The 22,820-nt window shown below is 45.9% G+C and overlaps 1 protein-coding gene across 4 annotated transcripts in view; it reads left to right on the forward strand.

The window, feature by feature from the left end:
- DNAJB6 (DnaJ heat shock protein family (Hsp40) member B6) overlaps positions 1 to 19,696 on the forward strand; it is a 66,794-nt gene extending 47,098 nt beyond the window's left edge. For 2 of the 4 annotated variants that reach the window (XM_068673450.1, XM_068673451.1), the window contains exon 9: positions 1,796 to 3,096. In XM_068673450.1, the coding sequence (XP_068529551.1) occupies positions 1,796 to 2,109 (314 nt within the window). In that variant the 3' untranslated portion in view covers positions 2,110 to 3,096. Of the gene's footprint in view, positions 1 to 1,795; positions 3,097 to 10,163; positions 11,769 to 19,206 lie in introns of those variants that run through there. The other 2 variants (XM_068673454.1, XM_068673452.1) reach the window with 2 other exon arrangements.
- The last annotated feature ends 3,124 nt before the right edge of the window (positions 19,697 to 22,820 follow it).

Below are 22,820 nucleotides of genomic sequence, written 5' to 3' on the forward strand. Positions count from 1 at the left end.
GGTTTAATCAGAGCCACTTTGTGATGTGCACGCAGAGCTCCAAGGCCTGCAATGGGTTTCTCATTCCTGCACCTGCTCACCTGTACTAAACTTCAGGCATGTGTTGAGCAAGACTTTTGTACATCAGCAGGAAAACAATGAAGTTTGGGTTTCTATGGGAAGGGAGGGGTCTCTTGTTTCTGGTGCATTGCAGTTTTTCAGGACGTAAATGCTGTTGTCTGGGTTCTGTATGTGGTTTTCCTATTTATTTATTTATTTATGGCACTTTACAGGCTTTATCTTCATCGGTATCATCAGACTGATACGTGCTGTTTGTGTAGTGTATTGGTGGGAAACCCTATAACCTCTTAAGTGAGACTGGAAATGGCTGTGAATTCGGCACCTGGCATCCTCTGAGCTTTTTCCTACCCACTGCCTTTCCTAGCTGGAGCTCTGTGCCCCATGCGAGGCAAAAACAAAACGCAGCCAGCCAGTCCCTGGCCTCTTCCCCAAGGCCTCACATTGTGCTGTGAAATGACTTTTTTAAAAATACTTTACCTCCTCTTCCTCATGCCCTCAGAAGCATCTCCCAGGGTACGCTTGCAAGGTAAAGGCGATGCAACCTATTTTCTTTGGACGTCTCGGTGGTTCAGTGCGCGCTGTGAGGACGGTATTCCTGCTCTTGTTACTGTGTTACGTGGTGCTTTTTCCATCTTCAAAGCGTTTTCCAGCCATGAACTAAGAGCACATGCATTCACCCAGAGCACACACCCCTGCTGAAGTGGCTGATGCCCGGCACATCCCAGGAAAAACTTCCTGAATGTGACACATCACTTTTGATGCAAACAAAATGACGCCGTGTTTCATCAGCTCTATTAAAAGTACTTAAGTAATTGAATTAATGAAATTTTAAAAAGTCTCTAAGAGACAAATCTGACACACTTTTTTATTCCTTAGTGTTTTTTTTTTTTTTTCTTATTTTGCCCATTGAATGTCATTGGTTGACTTTTTTTATTTGTGATCTTACCATTTGCTTCTCGATGTGTGGTTTTGCTTGGTTTGGTTTTGTGTTATGGTAGCTGATTTCCTTATTTTGCGGCATTAGTAGGTACTGTTACAGTTTCTGCAGCTAAGGAAAGTGTCTTCATACTCATGCTGTTTTGCAGAGTACCTCATCTCTCAATTTTTTTCCAGGCATTGGGGTTTTATTTGCATTGTGTCCATTCTCCTTTGCTGTGTGTGTCTGTCTTGTGCCCCGGACTGTGCTTACATTTGGCACCTTCAGACTGGTTTCCCATCTTCATTTGATCTTCCATGCTTCTTTACCACCCTTCCAGCTGCAGATGTCCAACACCCAGCCCCTTTGAGCCCACTTTTGCTGTTTTCCCCTCCCTGTCCCCGCAGCCAGCTTAGCATGGGTATTTCTCCTTCCATTCCCTATCTCTTTGCCTTGAGCAGGGCCAACCCTTCCTACACTGGGCAATGTGCTCAGCTTGCTCACCCTTCCTTTGGGAAAATGGGAACAGCAGCCCTAGTGCTGTCGCATGTAGCTGACTTGTTTTGTGACCCCAGTGTGGTGCGAGGCAGCTGATGGAGCCTTCTGCTCCCAGCACTCCCCCATCTCCAGATGTTCCAGGAGATAGGAACCAGGCACAGGATAGCCAGGGATGTGCAGCTGAAGCCCTCTTTATGTGGGCAGACAGCAAAGACAGGAGTTCAGTGATGCCCTGTTTCCACCCCAAATCTCTCTCGTTTCATGCTAACCTGTGGCATTTTAGACGCAGCTCACTTTTTCTCGCCTTCTTTGCTTTTTCAGGTGAGGCAGACGAAGAAGCCTTTGCCGAGGAGTGCAGACGGAGGGGACAGCACGCCCTGCCTTTCCAGCCCACCAACACTCGCCTGCTGAAGCCTCACAAGCCTGCCAGCTCCCCCAAATATGCCTATCATTATAATAGCGATGAGGTGGAAGAGCAAGATAGAAGCCGCGTTACAAGCAGCTTGGAGACCCCTTTTTATTTATCAGGTGTGCAAAAACATGTTGATGAGAAATGCGCAGAAAAGGCTCCAGCAGCTAGTCAAAAGGAAAAAAACAAAAGCCAAGCAAGGAGATGGTGCTGTGTGCTGACCTAATGCTGGCACCCTGGTAGATAATAGATGGCCGCTTGTGTGCCTTCATCCGCATTAGCTCTGCTCTTCAACGTAGCCTAGATTCACAACTGCCCTGGGATACTCAGGGCCTGATCCAGGGAAAATATTGTTTTGTTATGCTGCTGAGGTGCCCACGCTCTTTGTTCTTAAAAGTGAAGGCCTTTTAGAGAATCACTAATGGCAGTACTTTGCACGTTCATTTATTTAAATTGTGCTTAGCTTCCTTGCCAAAGGAGAAGTTCAGCAACTTCACGTATTAATTCTGGAAGCTGCAATTTTGGGCATCTAAACCTTAATAGAGAGGGTTGAGACTGTTCAGGCAAACAAGGAAGCACAGCAATAGTCCTGGTTATTTTTGGAAGTAATTAGTCCTTTGATGTATTTCCAGTCTGTAATTTTTGGCAGTGTAGTCCAGAGGCTATCTTGGACAGCAGAACCCTCGTAACCACTTGATTTAATTTGAACGTGTGGTCAGTGCTCACCCAGGAGTGCCAGGACAGGTTGCTGTGCAGGTGACAAAGCCCTGGCCCAGGCTGCCCAGAGGCTGTGGAGTCTCCTCCTTGGGGAGCTCCTAAAGTTGCCTGGCTGTGGGCCTGGGCACCCTGCTCTGGGTGGCCCTGCCTGGGCAGGGGCTGGGCCCGAGGGACCCCGAGGTGCTGCCAACCCAACCCAGGCTGTGCTTCCGAAACATGAAGGTGCCTTTCCACGTGGATGCCCGCACTCAGGGCCATTCTCAGCAGTGTTGAATTAGCCGATCTGCTGGGAAGCACAAATGTATTGGGCTCCTCAGGGCAAACACAGCACATGGGAAATGTGCTGCAAAAAATGAAGGAAAAAACCAAACAACTGTCCCCCAAAGCACAGGTGCGCACACACACTCCCAATGCTATACCAGCTTCTGCTGTGTTTGAGCCTTTGAATCTAACACTGAATTCTGTACAAAAAAAAAAAAAAACAAAAACAACTAAATTTATTGCATGGGGTGCCAACTTGCAAAAATAATCAGAGAAATTCAAATAAACGTCTTCCTGATCAGTTGCTGGAAGTTTAGACTCTTAAGGCATGGCTCAATTAAATCTTCTTAAAGTAAATAACTAAATTCTTTACAGAAGCCTGAATCTAACACCTGGGCTGATGTGCAGGAGCTTTCAGTACAGGCGTTACAGGATTTGTTTCCTATGTCTGTAGCGAGCAAAACAAAACTTTTGCCCTGCATTCAGGTTCTGTGTGACCGTAACAGCATTTGTAATGGCTTCCAAAGAGCATCTGAGTTTGACACACACCTTGCAATTTTTGGAGCCATTTTAACATTGCTTAGGACTTCTAGCTGTGAATCTATTTATGCTCCGAGGCACACAAGTTTTCAGATAAAACAAATTTCCAGAGCTATTTGCACAATCCCCAAATCTATTCTACCGGTAGATTGTCAGTTGCCATACAACAGGTATACAAGATTCAGGGCTGAAAACTTGATTGCAGTCAAGACTATGATTTTTTTTTTTTACTGTTGCTTTAAATATTTTGCCTGCTGTTCCTCCGATAGAGAGACAGTGGCTGCTGAAGGACTGGTCGAGTTAGTCATAAAACCCTACGTGAGTGTCTTAATCCCTCCCTGGGAAGTTTGTGCGCGAGCCCTGGCCAGCAATGCCGTTCTCCATGGGTGTTCACCTCCGCCGGCTGCCTCGCTCCGCCAGCCGGCTCCACCAGCTCTGTAATTACGTAGACCACTCGCTTGCTCCCGCTTGGCTTCTCATTTATCACCGCGACAGCTGCCGTGCGCTCGCGGGCCGGCCTGGGGAAAGCAGCATCTTGCTCTGCCTTGATCCCAGGCCCGCTCGCCGCAGTGGAAAATAGCGAAGCTCGACGGCCTCAGCCCTGGCGCGGCTCCACCTGGGATGGGATCGTTTCTGCCACCGTTGGCACGCAGCCCTTTGGCAGCGATTGTTTCAGAGGTTGTCCCAGCTCTAGCACCTAAAGCAAATTCTCAGTTGTTACTGATTCACCTGCGGTGAAGTGGTTTTCTTTTCCCTGCTTGAGGAGTGGGAATGCTTGAGTTGTAATTTGTAAGTCCTTAGGAAATTTAAGTGGAGGAACATGGGGTAGGTTTCATCTTGACTATGTGATGTAGCCCCTCTCTCTCCAGTGCTGGCTCATTCAGACTAGTGAACAGTACTCAGGGGTGAGATGAATCCTCTCCATAGACAGGACTTCCAGTCGTTGCAGTGGGTTTTGACTATAAAACTGATGGAGTTAAATCTGGTTCTCCATCTATCTTTGAGACTTTATTTTAGTAGAACTTGCTCTGGGTTTCGTGGTGTTACTGGTTTCGGAATGGCCTTTTAGAATAAAACTTGACCTTGTGTTCTGAAGTCACTGTGTATCAAACAGTATCAAACCTCAAACAGGTGCCTAGCTCCAAACAAATGTATTTTTTTTGGTAAGAATTCAGATCCTGCTAATAGTGCACTCTCAGACAGCATGGTGTCTGGCTGACTCAAGGTATCCGAGCTGTAACAAAGTGGTGGTAATGCCAGCGCAGACCTGGGGGCTGCAGCTGTTAATGAAACTGCTCTGGATTTGAGAGCTTTGACCTTTATCTAGCAAGAATGGCTGAAATGTTTAATTGTAAAAATATTGACAAATATTTGATGCTAGAGATCATTATTTGCAAGGTAATACTGCAAAGTTTGCTCTTCCTTTTGAATGAAATAGCTTGCATTAACCTAGAACTTACAGCATTAATAATTCATTTTTGATTCATTTTCATCTGCTGGCATCACTGAAGAGGAAACCACTTTAAAAGAACTAGCTTAACTAATTCTGATCTTTTTCTGGCATGGGTTCCTCTGCTGGAAAGTTGAGCTGTTAAAACTTCATTACATCTTTAATGCAGTCTCCATTCTTCTCACCAACACACGATTTCCTGAATTACGCAGTACTGACTAGTAAAATCAATGTGCTGGTTATCCAGGCTAATTACCTTTTAATTCCCTCACATACTTGTGTTTGGGTATGTAATGGAAAGCAAAGCTGCTTTGTTTTCTGCGGAAACCTAATACGCGAGGAATGCTGGAAGCACGGGGCGGGATGGGAACGAACTCTCTCCCTTGCTCCACATCCCACAGCGCGGCTCCCTGCCCGCAGCTGTGCGAGTGGGATGTGGCAGCAGCCCCCTTCTTCCACGGGCACAGAGTGGAAAGATGCCTGCTGGATTTGGGGATGGGCTCGTTGGCCCTTTGGCTTAACCAGAGCTGCCTTCATGGGCGTTTTTTTTGGTTGCTGCTGGGAGATCACCCCATTACCCGTTTGCTTCCCATAAAAAGTGGCTGGGTTGCGCATGGATGGAAGGGCTTCCAAGGCTGCAGAGCCTTGCAAGCTTTTGCTTGCCATGTGGGAGTAAAACCTTGGACTCTGTTCAGCAGTAGTGTTACCTTAATTAAGAGCAGGCAAGCAGGTCGTATCTGGCTCGGTATGTTCTTGTAGCAATTTTAGGCAGAATTGGTAATGAAAATAGTACGGTGAGCAAGCGTGAAGGAAGGCCCCAGAAAGTTGCTACGGCTTTTTAGTCCCCTAAAAGATCAAAGGTGGCATTACATCACAGGGTTGGACAGTGAAACTGGAGAACTCGCCCCTTGGATTTAACAGCAAAGATAATTAAACAGTGGAGCAGCATACCGAGACGGGGTGGGATGTTTTGTCACCGCTGCCCTGTACGTAAAGGCAGGTTCTCCTTCCACGATGCTCTGTGGCACAGGCAGAGACCGTGGATGCGGGGAGAGGATTAGTAGGTCAAGTTGTGGTGGTTGTTGGGCCGTGGCTTGGGCTGAAAGGAGGCAGTGTGAAAGTGTGGTGTAGGGCTGTAATTGTAAATCGAGTCACATGCCTGGAATCATACTGAAGCTGTGATTTGGGGTGATTTTTTGTAATGGCATATGCAAATCTGGCCAGGCTAAAATAACAGATGGTGGCTCCAGCTCAGGTAAGCTGGCTAACTTTGAAATCCCAATTGGTTTTATGAGTAGAGAAATACCTCTAAGAGCAGAAAATTAAATAGCATGCTCTGCAGAACCCGACTTGCATGTAATCTGTTGGCCAATTAAAGCTCTGTGTGCTTGTTGGAGCCTCCTGGTTTGAAAGAGGTTGAAAGGATTGCCACAAGCTTAGCAAAGAATTAGTAGGTCTTGAAAACAATTTTTGTTACTGGGACTTGAGCAGAAGATGTGAGTCCCTCCCATCCCCAGCCTCAGGGCTTCGGAGCCTGGAAGTGGAAGGAGGCTCCATTTCTGCCTGCCCCTTTGTAGATCTTCCATAAAAACCAGGCCATGGCCTTTGTTGTTGACCCATGTGAGTCAAGAAGTGGAGGAGGTGGAGGTGCCGCGTTAATCGTTGGTCACAACTGAAGTCCTTGCTTCCTTCTGCTGACTCCTACGCTCTCCTGTGTCGGCAGAAGGAAGGTGGAGCAGAGCCGTGACCGCTCCTGGCAAAGCAGAAAAAAGTAGGATACTACAAACAGGGTGGGTAGGAGTGTTTTCCATAGGACTCTTGTCCCTTTGGGTCCATCGCTCAATGTGTGCTCCTCCCTTGCTGTTGCCTCCCAAGAATGTGATGAGTTTCAAAGTCAGTGACTGAACAAAGTTATGCCTTTGGGAGCTGTGGATGGCAGAGAAGTGGAAAGCCAGGAGAAAAGTCGATCTGGGACCCAGCAGAGAGGCTTCCCAGTTTGTTTGGGTCCTTACAGTGTGGTTGAGGGAGTTGCTACTGAGCATTGGAAGCAGCTTCCTGAGAGCTGGAATAGCTTCTGTGCTCTCTGTGGTTCTTTTGGATGTAGAAGAGAGGGGGATGAAATGGAGAGTGGGTCAGCAGATGCTGTTTATTGTAGACAGGGATTGTGCAGGTTGTAAAACAGGTGTAATTCCAAATGGCGTGGATTCTTGCTTCATCCATCCCTGCTCCTGGCAGCTGACAAAAGCAAGAGCATACCGAGCTAGGCTGATGTCTATCTGCATTTGAGCGAATCTGTTTCCAAATATCAAAGCCTCGCGAAGCTCTCAGAAACCTATTCTCCCTCCACCCTTCTCCGAGACTCTTCAAGTCATGCAGTTCTAGAGTTTAGGTGGCTAACAATCACTTCCAAGGGTGGGAATTTACAAAGCCCCTCTCCAAGACCAAAACTGCTCGGCTGAAGCCAGCTCAGCTGGGCACTGGCTATGGCAGCTTTCCATGACCACTTCGTGATGCTGGCAACCCACCAGGACTCGTTTACTACAAATTAATCAAATAGCATTGGGGCTGCTGCTTTTCTAATTCAGATTTTATTCTCTCATGACTTTGGGGCTACCCTTCTAACCAAGGCAACTAAATATGCTTTTAAATAGTGCCTGTTGAAGTATTCCAAAGAAATGAGCACTGAAGGGTTACTTAAATCTTCTGTGTGCGATTTTTATTTTTGTTAGGAGTTGCTCCAATTGTTTGGATGAGGTTTGTGGCTGTTATCACCCAGCGTAGCATCACTGGAGCTAACAGAGTGACAAAGTTCGACCTATCCTTTCTTCTTAGGTGGGGGTAGCAAGGGAAATGGCCGAGAGTGAAATTATTTATCACAGCAGGCTAGAAACAGAAAGGACCTGGCAGTTTTCTCCTGAGGAATGCTCCGTATTTGTGCATTATCTCCTACTCCGGCCAATCTGTTTCTGTGTGTCAGTGATAACACTTGAAAGATTTCTACTTTTTACCCTTATCGTTCCAGAGCTGGTAGGAGACCATGTTGTCAAATACCTAAATATCTTCATACCGCATTATTTTAACATCTGAATTGTTTCATTTAGAAGACAATGAATTATGTGGCATTCATTTCAAGCCCTAATTTACATTTGACTCACAGCATTCTTAGGGAAAAGTTGCTAGAATTGCTTTCAACAGCTCAACCGTTTGAAGAAACTTGAGTGGTTCAAAAAAAAAAAAAAAAAGTTTTATGATATAAAACAGCATCAGAAAAAAAAAATCATGCCTGTATGTGGAAGCCTTTTGGAAAAGCTGACAGTGTTTTGAGAATGAAAAATGAGAAAATAATGAAGGTAATAACCTGTTAGGTTTCAATGGTCCTTTCCCAAATATCTGTGTTAATGGCTCATCGGTATGACGTGAACTAGCTCTGATCAGCCGATATGATGCTGTTTTTCCCTTCCACCGAAGGGAAGATCCCTTTGAATAACACCCTTTGGATGAGTGATCCTCGGGAGTCAGCACGTCTCTTCCGCCTCCGTTGGCCTCTGTGGGAAAGCCGAGAGATGCTTGAGCCCTTCTGGGACGCATCTCACTGCACCTTTTAATGCAGCAAATCAAAAGCCAGGGGATCCCGGATCTGGCAGCGTGTAGGTGACCGAAAGGCTGACATTGACCTTCGTGGGTGGGGTTTTTATTGAGATGTTCAGGCAGTGTCCCCCAGTATGGGGCTGTATCTCAGGAGGGTGGCAGGGCATGGGGAAAACACCGCGTCATTTGCAATTCCACAAAGCACTGGCAGCTTTTCTCTTCCTTAAACAATAAAACTGGTTTCCACTCTAACTTTGCACAGGCTAATCACTCATGGCAGAATTTCTAAACAAATATCCTGGCGCTTGACTCAGACGATTGCAGGAGATGAAGTAATGCTGTTGGTACAGCGTAGGAGCTGGAGTGATAACCTAGGCGCAGTTTTCCTTTGCTGCAAGGGAGTGTGTTTCCTCTCATGCTCAAGCTTTTACTAATGTCTGAAGTGATTTTAGCCCAAACAAGTGTGGCTCTCCCGAAGTCTTAAATTGCAGAACTGCAGCTCTGCCGTGGCACAGCTGTAATTGCACTTGGGAGGAGCTCTGACTCGAGGCACCTGAAGCCACAGCCTGACTTCAAAGCCTTCTGGTTACCGTAACCCTCTGACCTCACACCATTTCCTTTTCCCTCCTTAATTTTGCTGTCGGTGCTAAATGGCTGCAGCACCGGGCGCTGCGGTGAGGTGACTTCTTTTCAGGGTCATGTCCCACTGCCTGCAGGCCAAATGGGGGACAGAAACATTTCCAGATAGGCAGAGCTGGGCCCTTCCTGGTCACTCCTCTGACTCACAGCCTGGATCTGAGGTGTCTCACCGAGGGGCTCATCCTCTTGGTGCAGCCCCGGTCCCTGGACCATGCTGGTTCCCAGTGGCAGAGCATTGCTGAGCTATGGGGTCCCTCCTGCCACCTCACGGCATGGTTTGCTTTTGGTTATTTGAAGGAAATGCGTGCTACCTTTGAGTTTAGGTTTGTAAGTGCGCTGGGTAGATGTGGTGCTGGTTCTGCACTGTACAGGCAAGTTGTGTTGTGTGGCAAGCCTGGAGGAGAGGAGGTGATGCAGAGCAGGAACTGGTTTCCATGCATCTCTGTGGGGAAAAAGAACACATTGGGATGACGATCACGTGGCTGAAAGCTTGTGCCTGTTGAACCCATAGCAAGTGGTTATTGCTTGAACGTGATGCTTCCATGTACCATAGGAGCTGCAGTAGCACGCAGCCTATGGTGCATTGTTAAGCATGAGCAGACCGATGACCTGCATACGAAGTGCGTTTTGGTAAACACCGAGCACCTTCTTATTTACTCAGGATTCTCAGCATTCCCTGTTTTTAAAATGGAAATGCAAATATCATGGTAACTCTAAATACTGCGGGCAGGAAATGCCAGTACTTAAGTAGCTCCTGCTGTGTAAGTCTTATTGCTTCCATTTTGAAAATTATTCTGGTTTTGCATGTGCTCTAATTTTGAAGCTTTTCCTGAATGGCTTTGAAGTCTTCTGAAAGTTCTTAGATCTTTTCAGACTTCAAAGATAGATGCAGTGTTTTCTTTCTGTCCTATGTAAGGGATATATTAGAACTGATGATTTAAAATGATAATAAAAAAAAATAAAAAATTGGAAAGCCAGATCTTTTCTTTAAGACTCCTTAAACCATTCAGTGAATGCGTGCATTTGGTAGAGGGGAAAAGTCCATGAATACTGTGAATAGTGTTTCATGAGCCATGTTTCCTCAGGATACAAAGAAGGCAGCAAGAGGAGGAAGCAGAAGCAGAGAGAGGAACAGAAGAAGAAGAAGTCAACCAAAGGGAGTTACTAAAACGGACTTCTCTGCTATGCCAAAACCTTTACAATAACAGCAACTTACAATACATTTGAGCACAACTCTTCTGAGTATATATTTTTTTTTTGATTGTTCACACTGCTAGTAAGGAAGTGACTCATGTTTAAAACTGTACTAAAATTGCACTATATTATTCTTTTTAGTTTCACGGAGTGGCTTTCTTGCCAGTCAGGTTAAGGAATTTGGACGAGGCTGATCTTGGTTAGAAGTGTGTTATGTTTGACGATTGGAAAACATTACGGAATCTCTTACCTCTTCCTTCCCTGGGACTAAAACTACTCTAGTCTAACGTTTATTTGTTTTGTAGGATATAGACAGTTGTGCAAATGCCTGCTTGTCCAGTCACTCTAGCATCAACATCAGGCTTGTTGAAAGAGTTAAACATCAATCCCGTTCCTTCATGTCACTGGGAGTCGGACTGAGACGTGCTCTCATGTGGTAATTTATGCAGACTTAATAAATGACTTCTGTGTCTTTCTTCTCCCAAGCTGGGTAGTAAAGGTTTGTCCCTATTATTAAAATGTTCCTTCTTTTTAAAGTGTATCATGAAGTTATATCCTCTGATTTTAAAAAACTTAGTGTAATGACCGTCTTCTGTAACACTTGTGCTGATTTCTTTAAGCATAGTTGACTCCCGGTGAATCATTTAGTGAAATCATTCCTTATTTTAAAATTTTCTTTTCAGAAGCTAGAGACAAATGATCTAAGTGCTACTTTAAAACTGCTCTCTGTTTCTGTTGAGTAGCTTTTAAATAATGAAAATATTTCAGGATCTGTGTAAGATTTTTTTTTTTTTCTGCAGAGAACTTGCATCTTTACGTATGAAAGCATTTTGCATCTGTTTTATTGCAGGACTAATTTTTTTTTGGAAAACATGTCTTCAGTCCTAAATAAATCTACATTTTCTGGCTAGATTACTTCCTTGCTTCCCGTAATCGTCTCATGTGCATGATCCATTGCTTCTCCTAACCTTTTAGTTTGTCCAGAGCCATTCTGTTGCCTTAAGCATTTACCTGCATGTTTCTTGTCAGTACGTTGCCTCCTCTTTTTAACCTTCAGGTAGGAGTTATCAGCTCATGGTTTTGTTTCTCATGTCTTCCTCTTGCCAATATGTTGTAGATGTAACAGACTTAAACCTAGCAATACTGAAAGTCCACAGTTCCTGGAGAAACTCACTCCCTCGTGTATGTAGCGATACACATAATGGTGTAAGGAAGAAGCTAAACAAACAAACAAACAAAAAATCAAGTCTGCATTTTAGCATGGTTTGATATAACAAATTCTGGTGTCTGTGGTATCTGAATGGTTTAGCTTCTAATGCTTACATTACAGAACGTAACCTTACGCAAACATATAACCATACATGAACTCTGTTAGGGTATTTAAATTAAGGTTAATATGAAATAAGCCTGAGTACCATTTTTTCTGTCACTTAAGTACCACTTTTTCATTTTGTGCAGTGTTACTAATATTTAAAAATAAAGAAAATTTTCCTTTATACTTTGTCCTCTTGCACTGTCCTGTAGACTAGAGCTGGCACCAGCTGTTCCTGTTTGGTTTGTGTTAGAGCTGAGGCTGTAAGCACAAGAGGAGAGCCCACGTTCACCGAACACCCCCAAGCTCACCACGCGATGCCTTCTGCTACATCCTTGGGCAAGTCGATAGAGTCCCCATGCCAAATGGCTGATACTGGAACGCCAGGGTTCCTTCTGGCTGGAGACATCACCGTAGGAGCTCATACACATCAAACGGAGCCTGCACATTACATACAAGGATCATACAGGGAAATGCACAGCTCTTTGAATTGTATCCCATTTAAAGCCCTTCCCCCTTTGGGGAGAAGTCCCCATTAATACGTATGCTAATTTTAAGCTATTAGAGCTCCTTGTTGTGGGGAAAATGGTGCCCTCCTTGGAAAAGGAGGAGAGGTGGAGGAAGGGAGAGGTGACGCCAGCCTAGGGCTGGTTTCCCTGGGCCGTCCCTGTGCTGTGAGCAGCCTCACGTCACAGGACAGCGTGGCTGCAGATCAGGAATGTGCCTTGGAGAGTTAGAGCAGATCGTCATTTGGTTACGTAAATATATTCCTGAGTCCCATCCCTACATTAGGCCTGAAGAAGGAGGACAGAGCCTTAATTAGGAGGCCTGCAGGTGGGCTCATGGTTGGTTATGAAGCCTGAGCACTTTAAGTGAAGCCTGCCTGTAGGCACTGCCACGTCATGTGGGATCTGGGCATGCATTTGTTGGGGGCCATACCCAAGAAGAACCTAGGTGAACCGTATGTACCCCTGCCCCAGAGTACAAAACTTTGTACAGCTTTGGGAAAAAACTCTGTAAACTCTGTACAGCTTTGTACAGCCCTTAATGGCTGCCCAACTAACTCCTGGAGATGCCCATCTCACTGAGGGCATCCCCCTCAAAAAAGCTGCGTGCCTCCTTGCAGCTGTGCTCCCTTGGGAGAAGCTCCTGGGAAACAAAGTCCTCCGAGGAAGGAATCACGGGCGTCATCTTTCCTGTAACTACCTAGAATCTGCCCAAGCTTGCCCAGAAATTAAGAAATGTGGGCCCATGGCCATTGAGCACGATTCCTTCCTTCAGCCTGGTTATTTCTGGGCAACTGCTTCAAGGAGTACCATGGAGCAGGGTTGTCAGCTGGGATATCGTAACATGCTGGGTGATGCAGGACAGCCTGTGTCGTGTCTGCCGCGTGTGTATGAGCAGGCACACATCTCGTGAGGTCTTTGTATCCCTTTGCATCCATCTGCCAAGGGTGAAGGCTGCGTGATGATACGGGGCAGGAAAAATGCAGGTGGGCGTGAGACACCACAACCGATAAAAGATAGCGCTGGCCCATGAGTGGCTGTGAATAAATGTATTATGAAAGGTAGAAAATGGTTTCTGACTATCCTACAACACTTGTATGGGAGAGCTGAGGACGGAAACAGAGCTAGTCTAAATACAGACCTGGCGTCATGTATAAAATGTGTTGCAAAACGATTTGTTACAGAGCAGCCACCTGGGCTCTCAGATCCGAAGTGTTTTCAATCCCTTTTAGAATCCCACGAGAAAGTTAAATTATTAGGGCAAAGAACATGCAGCGAGTTGAGAAACAGCATAATTAAAATGTTACACTGAAAACAAAACAGTTTTATCTTCAGATAGGAGGACACAATCGCAAACAAGCGAAACGGGGAGAGATAAGGGTTCCTGCTCCTCACTTGGAAGATGCCACTGTGAAAATGGTTTGAATTCAGTTGTTTTTTTCACACCTTTTAGAGGTGTGCAGCCTGCTCTTTGAACTGAGGTTTGGAAAGACTTTGATGTTAAATAAATTATCTCAGAGAATGTTGGTGTCAAAGTGATAAAAATGTATTTTTCGAGTTTTTGCCCAGTCTCTGATTAGTGCTGGTGCCCACCTCTCTGGGCAGCTTCCCAACCCGTAAGCATCACTCCTAAAGGTAAGACAAAGCTCTGTTTTTCTTTCTTAGCTTGGCTGCTTTCTTCCCGAATTTCATAACGATCTCATGATCCTTTGTGTGCATTCTTTGAAGTAACACATCCTTCTGAAAAGACTTGTATGCCTATAAGATGTATGATAATCGTTAGGGAAGCACAAAACTGCCTGTTTTTCCAACGATGCCTGAAATGTGTGACACGTGCCCACATCTTCGTGAACATTTCCAGCTATGTGCCACCAAAGCAATGCCTATGGAGTGGTGGGATCAGCTTGTAACTGTACTGAATGTCATTGTGTTAGTCTATATACTTAGAAATGCATTCATTTCCCTTCCTCTCCCTTTTCTTTTGTACTTGCCAGTTGCACAGGACCGTTCATTCCTGGGATGCTCAGGTTAGTCCTCGCTGTGTTTCAGACCTCAGTTGTGCAGTCTTGGTCCCTTATGTCCAACTGAGCTCATATTTTAGTGCTCTCGTCTCCTCCTCACTTTAGCTTTCCTTGGAAGCATCTTACTCCCTTCCTTTCATGTTGACAAGGGAATGGTACAATCACCCATGATTGAGTATGTTTAATTCTCCTTTTCCCAGTGAGCAGGCTGGAATCTGGTCTGAAGGGATTTTTTATCATTAGTTGCAAAACTCTGCTCATTGCTACCTGTGGCGCTGAAAATTGCAAGCAGGGCAAGGAATTTTTCTTCTCCACCGATTAAAATTAAAACAGGGCACTTAAAGTGATCCTCCAATTAAATAAATGCTCATATTTGAAACTGTAATGGATTCAGCTGCCTCGTGTCAGCACACTTGGACTTCTCACAGGTTTTTCTAGCAGAAAAGGCTCAGGTGGGGTGTTGGGAAGTGTCAGGTGTGTTGAGTACTTTGCTGGTGCCCTCTGACACTGGCTGTTAACTCCAGACAGCAGGAGAAGCATGGCCAAAGAGGCTGAGCTGCTCCGAGGTGCCATTTCCAAGTGTGGGGTTAGGTTACCTCGCTGCTCTCCTCACAGGTAGAGACTGCTCACCTCATTTTAAATATCTTGACCTGCAGCATCAAGCATCCCAAACGTTCCTTCTTCCAGGAAGCCCCATGTTGCCAAAAACAAACCCAAAAGCCAGAAGTGAAGGTGAGAGGAAAACCAGAACACCTGCTCTCATAACTAGTCTGAATGCTTTGGTTTCAGGACAACGCCTCCATGTCTGGCTGGAAGTGGTCACCGATTTTCTAGAATGTCCCCAAGGATGGAACAAGACCTCGCTGCACTACCTGGGTGTTTGATTGCTTCTCTTCAATGCCTGTTTCCATTGGCATGCACATACACCTTTCTACTTACATAGCACACATCATTTTTTCCATCCCTTGTTTGGGAAGTGCTCATCCTTCGGTTAATGCAGAACGGCTCGCTTGTTCCTTAGGCTGCCAGTGGCTGCAATACAATGAAATCTCGTGGTAGGGGAAGTGTTATTTTTACATTACCTCAATATTAAAGGTTTAGGCTTGGGAGAATTTCCTTACTTTGACAGCAAAATTTGGTTCCAGGTTTTTAAGATGAAAGGTAAGAGTAGAACGCAGTAGATTGCTCCAAACCCATTAAGCAAACACACCTCAGAAAAGTATTAAGCTAAAATTCATGAAACTCGTGTTTCTGTCTGAATTCTGGAGGTGCGATGTGTGACAGCTCTGGATGTTTGAGTGTCCTCAGTGGAGCAGTGCTGGCTGCATGCTGCTACGTGAGACCAAGGGATAATAAAAGCTCCTTTAATAGCCTGAGCACTCAGAGCATGACCGAGCTTTAAGAAGTCATTAAGGAGCACCAGGCAGACTCTTCCCACGGCACCTGGAGGGGACACGCACCAGAGGTGCACGACGTGCTCCTGGCAGCAGAGGCAAGCCACAACCTGCCATGCTGGTGGTGATGTGACAACCTGGGCTTAACGCTTCGGGATGCAAGACAAGGAGGTAACCAGCACCAGATCCTTCCTGCTGCTGTGAGTCATGTTTTATACCCAGAAAAGTGATTTGTCAGCTCTGTCCCACTGGCCTGTCTTTGATAGTGACTAATGGTGGATGCCTAGGGGAGAGCACAGAAACAAGCTGAGTGTGTAATTATGCTTCACCCTAATGTTTTCCCTGCTCTGGCACTCTCTGGGTCAGAGGTTCCTGGATCCAGAAATGGAGTTTTACTGTTGCCCAATTTTTGTGTCCATTGATATTCTCAGTTAACCTGGGCATCTGCATAATACCCACGAAGTCCTACAGCAAGGAATCTCTTGGGTGAAGAGATGTCCCCTTCATTTTCAACCTTTCCATTTGTTTTCCTCCACCCTTGAACTGAAATACTCTGGGAACATCACAGCCTCATTCACCTTTTCCATGGCTTCCAGGTTTCACTCCTGTCAGGCTTTGGTTAACTCTTTTATGACCCAAGAGGCCCGGCGTGCTTAATCACTCCTCGCAGGAAAGCCGTTCACTAGCTTTGATCGTCCTCTCAGGCTAGGAGAGCTTGTTAAACTCAGCTCTATAAATTGTGATGACCGCCCAGACGAGCATGACTAGCATTTTAGCAACTCGCTACCACCCTGTGTCGGGCTGATAGATGGAGGAAAACGCCACTGAGTAAAGCCTGGGATGCGGGAAGAGCAGAGCGACCCCTGAGAGCCGCCTCTGATGCCTCCAGCCTCACCAGACTCCCAGGCTCCACAACGAGGATGTGTGAGCTCATCGTAGGGTTGGTGTCTGCAGAGCGTGGTCCCACACACCTTCACCTTCCTTCACCCCGCCTTGGATGAAGATGTGTCATGGGGCACTGGCAGCAGACGGGACACACTGCTCCTGACCCTGCACAACTCCTGCATCCACTTGTTCCTCCTTGGGCTGCAGGTGCTGGCTGTCCCCAACTCCACATGCCACCACCAGTTTGCGACCTCCTATGGAAGCCCAGCGCTGGCTGTACAACCACTGCCAAGCAGAGAGATGGGTCAGGTCCCCTTGGGAAGACACCTTGTCTTGGTGTGACATGTCCCTGGAGGCACAGCCTGTGCAACTCCACGCGTCCCCAATTTCCACAGCACTGCACATGGCACTGAAATTGCTTTTCCACTTCCTGACCCGTTTTGTCCACTGTGCAGAGGGTTTTTTCCCAGCTGTAGAAATCAGGGCTGTGGTTTTCCGTATGCCCTTCAGCACATTTTGCACAGGGAAGGCAAAATTCCTTCCATCTTGCACAGGGAAGGCAAAATAAGAGTTCACTTACAGGGTTCCAGGGTCACTGACTTCATCTGGGAAATCATAAACAGCTGGGGTTTTAGTCATCAGAGGTATCAGCCACAGGTAGGGAGGACCTGCAGAGATGGGAGGGTGCAGGACATCAAACAATGATTCTTAAAGTGCAAAGTCAATATTGGCCCATTGCCTAGCTGGGTCCAAACCCACAAATGTTGTGTCTGGATCTGTAGTTCTGATTCAGATCCATCTCCACATTAGATGCAATTTCACCCAACTGGGTCTCCATCCCAGTGCAAACAGTAGGTGATCTCTGCTTGCTGTGCTCCTGAGGTAGCCCTGCTGTGGTTTGCAGGGAGATTTTTGTGTGCACCTGAGCCCCAGGCCTCCTCTTTCTCGGCAGGATTCAGGTTTGGTGGTGGTGGTTATTCAACAAAATGACTTCCCTTGGAACCACAGATTTTTCTATCATGACTGCTTAGGAAAATATTATTCAGCTAACTTGCAGTGCAGGTCCCAGGTTGCATTAGGAGCTGGGATGTGATAGAACACGATGGCAATGAATCACCAGCTCCTATCATGTTTTATTGTGATGTGTCAGCTGAGAGAGCCGGAGAGCTTTAGGTGTTTCTACCAGCACAATTATGAAACAGCTGCTGGTTCATGCAGAGATTACTAAGTTTTTCCTGGGCTAGTTAGCTGATAGGTTCAGGTCTGTGGTTTAGCAATGTTTTGCTAAAGTTGCTAACAAGGAGTTGCCTCAATTTTCCACCCAGGAAAGTCATCAGCCTCTTGTTACCATGGGTTAACCTTGCTCAGGAACTGGAGCCGTCGGGAGGAGGCTGCCTCTCCAAGCAGGGAGGATGGTTTGCTTTTATTTTAGGGCTACTTTCTGCTGACATTGACTAGAAAAGGGTGACGAGACCATCACCTGTCATTGCTGTAGAACTAAGAGTATGAAGGCTTGACTTGGAAATTCAGGGGGTTAGAGACTGGCTCTGTGCTTTTTGACTTAATCCAGAGAGTGACAGATGCCTGGAGACGGGCAGAAAAGCTCACAGGACATTTTAGGTCAGCTTTTTGTTCCATTTACTGCTGGCTGCATTGCTGGCATGGTGCTAACCCTCCCCACAGCCACTGAGCAGCCACGGACAGGATCCTTCAGGATGCTGCACTTACACGGGGCATGGAACTGTGTCTATGGGATGTAGCAGGTGATGGGTCACAGTGGGTGATGGAACTGGTGCTACTGGAGGCCAGGCTCCTCGGGACATGGGTCTCAGTCTCCTCCACCTCTGCTGAGACCTTCAGCCACCTGCTTTGCCTCCTGCTGAAATGCTCCTGGCCAGGGTGGTGCAAGCAAACTTCCTGGCTGGCCAGTTTGCAAGTATCTGATCTATGTGATCTGCTCTGGAGATGGTGTTTTGTTTTGTTTGTTTTGTTTGATTGTTTGTTTTAATTATTATTATTATTTTTAAATGTTTAGGTGAATTTTGATAGTAAGGACAGCGGAGACAGATGTGGGGCAGGTAGAAGTAGACCTGTCCCCTCTGCCACCACTCTGTGACCTCCCCTGATGGTGACCGTTCTGCAGCCCTCGCTCCCTTAGCCCTAAGTCTCTCTGCAGCAGAAAAACTCAATTTAGTCAAATGTTCTGGGGCTTTTTTGTTGAGTGTCAATAAACAGTGACCATGCAAGGGTTCGGCCTCCCCTTTGCTGACACCTCAGTGTCCCACCAAGAACCCCTTGCAGCCCTGCTTTGAGGAGAGGGTTTGCTAACAGGGCTATAAATGTTTCACAGCAGGCCTCTGGGGAGGGATGCTGAATAATGGAAATGTTAACAGACCTTTCATTACAGACCCTATACATCATTACTTAATTTCTTTGCTTTCGTCTCCTGTTTTTCTTTCCCCTCCCTCCCCGATCGATAGCGCTCATCCTGCTCAGTGAACAGACTTGATACTGTTTTTATGGTGTGAAAATTACTGTTGCTTTGACTGGCTTCTATTACAAGGTGACAACGCTTGGCAGAAAACAATGAATCTTCCTATTATTTGGAAAATAAATGTGATTTATGGGACCGGCAATCAATAGTGGTCTGCGTCTTGCAGTCAGAGTGCTCGCTTTCTTGAAATAAGGCTTTGGAGTGTGAAAGCTGTTTGTCTGGTGCCGCTGAGCTATTTATAATATATATGTATTAATCTCAGCTTTTATTAAGAATTTTTCCAGAGGTGATGATAAAGAAAACATCTATTATCTTTTTAAAGGTGTGAGGCCCATTTGGAAAGCAGCCGAGCAGGTGTGAAGCTGAGCGTGCTGCCAGGGCAGGACACGGCACCGCGCTCTGCGATGCTGGAGGGAGGAAGAGGAGGAAGAGGAGGAAGAAGGGGAAAGCCAAGCACCAAGCACCTGCCGTCGCCTCCCTTCACTCGAAGGTGGTCAGCACTGAGGATTTGGTATTAAAGCTCCACAGTGCTGATGGCAAAAAGCGGACCAATTTAACTGCAGGGAAGCAGAGCTGCTTTGCCTGTCAGCTGTGTAAGACTCTACTTAGAGATGTTTGGGGACACCTGTGAGGCTCTTCCTCCTATTTTTTTTTTTCTGCTTGCTCTTGCTTTTTTTTTTTTTTTTTTTTAATTTATGTGGGCAACCTCTGCTCCCAGATCTCACAAATGTGGGTCCTCTTCCTCTGCTGCCTGTGCTGAAAATGTCTCATGTTTCTTGAAGAACTGGTGAATAAACAGCTTACCTACCTGGTGTGTCCTCTCTTCTTTTGTGTCTCTTTTAAGCAAAGGGACTTAGGGACCTCCTCATCTTCTTTCTTTGTTTTCTTTCTTTTCTTTGTTTTCTTTCTTTTCTTTGTTTTCTTTCTTTTCTTTCTTGAGATGTGGTCTCTACGTCCCCTCAACTCTTGGTTTACTCCAGGTAAGCACTGCATTAGTGGTCATTTAAACTACAGTTTTGGTGTGTTTATACAGAGGGTGTTGTGTGGCTGCGTACATACATCAGCACCACCTGCAATTAACTACACTTTAAGCTCAACCCTGAGCTTTTCCCCATAACTGGGCTTCCTGAGCCAAGGAAGAGCCCATGGCAGCAAGGCTGACATCTCAGCTGGGCACGGGGACCCCAGGCCCCTACTGGAAGATGCCCTGGGAGAGCTGCAATGCCCAAGCCCTGTGACACTGGAGCTGCTCAAGTGATCCCAGCCCTGAGGTGGAAGCTTTCAGCCCCTGGAGATCCACTGACAGCCCAGGAGATTCACCTGATCCCCAGGCTGTGCTGGGCGGGTGGTGAAGCCCTGGCCCAGGCTGCCCAGAGGCTGTGGGGTCTCCTCCTTGGAGAGCTCCTAAAGCCGCCTGGCCATGGGCCTGGGCACCCTGCTTGGGGTGGCCCTGCTGGGGCAGGGGCTGGGCCCGAGGGACCCCGAGGTGCTGCCAACCCAACCCAGCTGTGATTCTCTGACCTATTACTGGTGCACAAAGGACCAAAGACACAGGAGACCCACCTCTGAGTTACTTCCCTGTATAGAACTGACCTTTTCAGGAAAACAGCAAGCTTAGAGATTTTTGTTGAGGTGTTTTGGCAGAGATGAATGTTCCCAGAGAAAGCAGGTACATCAGATGGAAAGAGGGTGATCATTAATTTTAAGAAGTCAATTTTCTGTCAAGTCAAGTTTCATTTTGGAGATGTTTTGCTGTCTGTTCCTGCTAGCTTTCTTGCTCTGCTTTGGGGCTGATTTCTGGTCAAGCTGAAAGTTACGTTGTTCTCCACAGAAATAAGTATTCGTGCCTCCATATACACATGTAAACGTACCTTAAACATCCTTCTGAACATTTTCAACTACTTTTCTTAGGCCAAGAGGATGGATTCTGTCCTAGCAGCTCAGAGGATGAAACAAACAGCATCTGCCTTTATCAGATAGTCTTAAAACACTGGAATCAGCAGTTTTCTGAACACTTCAGTGCAGAGCCTTTATTTTTTAGGCCTTTGAATTTACATTCAGGTAGTGCCAAACACTGGGGTGATCTAACCCTGATTTGTGCCTCCTTAATAGAGGTCCTTTGTTTCATGGGCGAGGGGGGAATATTATGAAAATCTGATCTGCTGCATTATGTGGGGCCATATAATTTCGTTTAATAATGCTTGCAAGGAGGTTATGATCTCATGGCAAACCCACAGAGTATCTCACAGAGAAACACCCAGCCACAACCAGGATGGTTATCTGGCTTAGGCATCACCTCTTACAGAATGTGCTCCCATTCGCTCAGCTCCTCCAGCAGCAGCATAGTCCTGCCTGCCTGTCTGTCTGTCTGCAATGCCCTTACATCAGGCTCCCATTCAGGGAGACAGAAGCAGGTAGGACCATCTCTGGCCAGGACTAAGCATAGGATTTGTGATGAGTTTTCCGTAAGTAATGGGTTTCAGTGGGAAAAATACCATAGGTACAACTGCCAGGGTAGCTGTAATTACACACACTTTGATAAATATTAAACTATGGACTATTGCCAAATGGTCTTGAGCTGGTGTGGCTTATTTCTTAGACTTGTAAGAGGCAGCATATAGAAGAGAGCTGTCAAAGTCAGTTCACAGCTGTGTTTCCTTATCTAAAATTAGAGCCCCAGGACACAGCTGTATTCTTGTACTCCAAAGATTAATTTAAAACAGATATGATATGTTTTATATCAGGCTCTTCCCTTCTGTCTAGGATTTTTGTCATGTGTGGATGTACTTATTGCAGGTGTAGCTTTTCCTGCTGTCCCGCTTCAGAGCTGTCACTGACGTATTTGTGTATGCTCACCTGGCTCTTGGTGCAGGATTCAGCATTGCATGTTTTAGTGTTGTATTTCTAGTGACAAGTACCATTACTGGGATTATACAGCGATCATACCAACAGAGGCAGTCTGAGGTAAAATTCTGGAACTATTTAAGGCTTCATATGTAACATAAATAAACTAGTATTATGTATGTCACCACACTGAATCTCACTTTTAAAGGACATTTTATAGTGATCAGGAAACAGAATAGCCAAGTAAGAGAAGTAACATGTTGCTGCCTCAGAATCCAGCCAAAATTTTTGATACCTTTATCAGGATGTATCCTGAAATGGTTTCCCTATTTGAATTATACCTTGTGGAGTGCAAAGTACTTTTCTGAATGGAAAACAAACCTTAATTTAGCCCTAGCAGTTACTGTGTTATTTGCACTGGAATGTATAGATATTCAGTGAGTTAAATCATGATGTATCCTTCCAAGTGCAATGGTTAAGAAATTCCATCAACCCACATTACCTTAAAGCAGCCTTACCCAACTAATTTGTACTACTGGAAATGTGGCACACTTTACTGTGATTAGTTAATTTGGATACTTACATAGTAAACCTTCAAATCCTACTATCAGTTATGAGCCTAGAAGGTGCTTAGCGCCACTGAGCTTAATGTACTCCTGTCAGGTTCCCAACTTCATCAATAAAGCAGTGCTCTGCTTTTCCCTTAGGAAGAAGGTGGCGTGTTCCTGACTCTTTAGGTCAAGTTGAAGCTGTTACTAAAACACTTTTCTTGGCATCAGCCAAGAGCTTTCTCTGTTGTAAGCTACCTCGTTCCCATTTTTGATACACCTGAACTTCCCAGCACATTAGCCTAAGATTTACCAGCTTTCTAAAAAGTCTGTCATGATTTCTTCTTTAGAATCTTTCTGGTCTTCTGCAATTCCTGGGCATCTGGGGCTGCAATGTATTAATCTGGAAGCACGGGTTTTACTGGAGGAATCAGCCCTTGCAGATACGGAGTTCAAAGGTGGAAATTTGCTGGAGTGAGGGTAGGCTGGAGGCAGAAGGTGGTTTGATGTATGATACATGGCCATATTACAAGCCTAGCTCTGT

The sequence above is a fragment of the Anas acuta genome, chromosome 2, assembly GCF_963932015.1.
Source record: "Anas acuta chromosome 2, bAnaAcu1.1, whole genome shotgun sequence".
In the NCBI taxonomy this organism is placed as follows: Eukaryota; Metazoa; Chordata; class Aves; order Anseriformes; family Anatidae; genus Anas; species Anas acuta.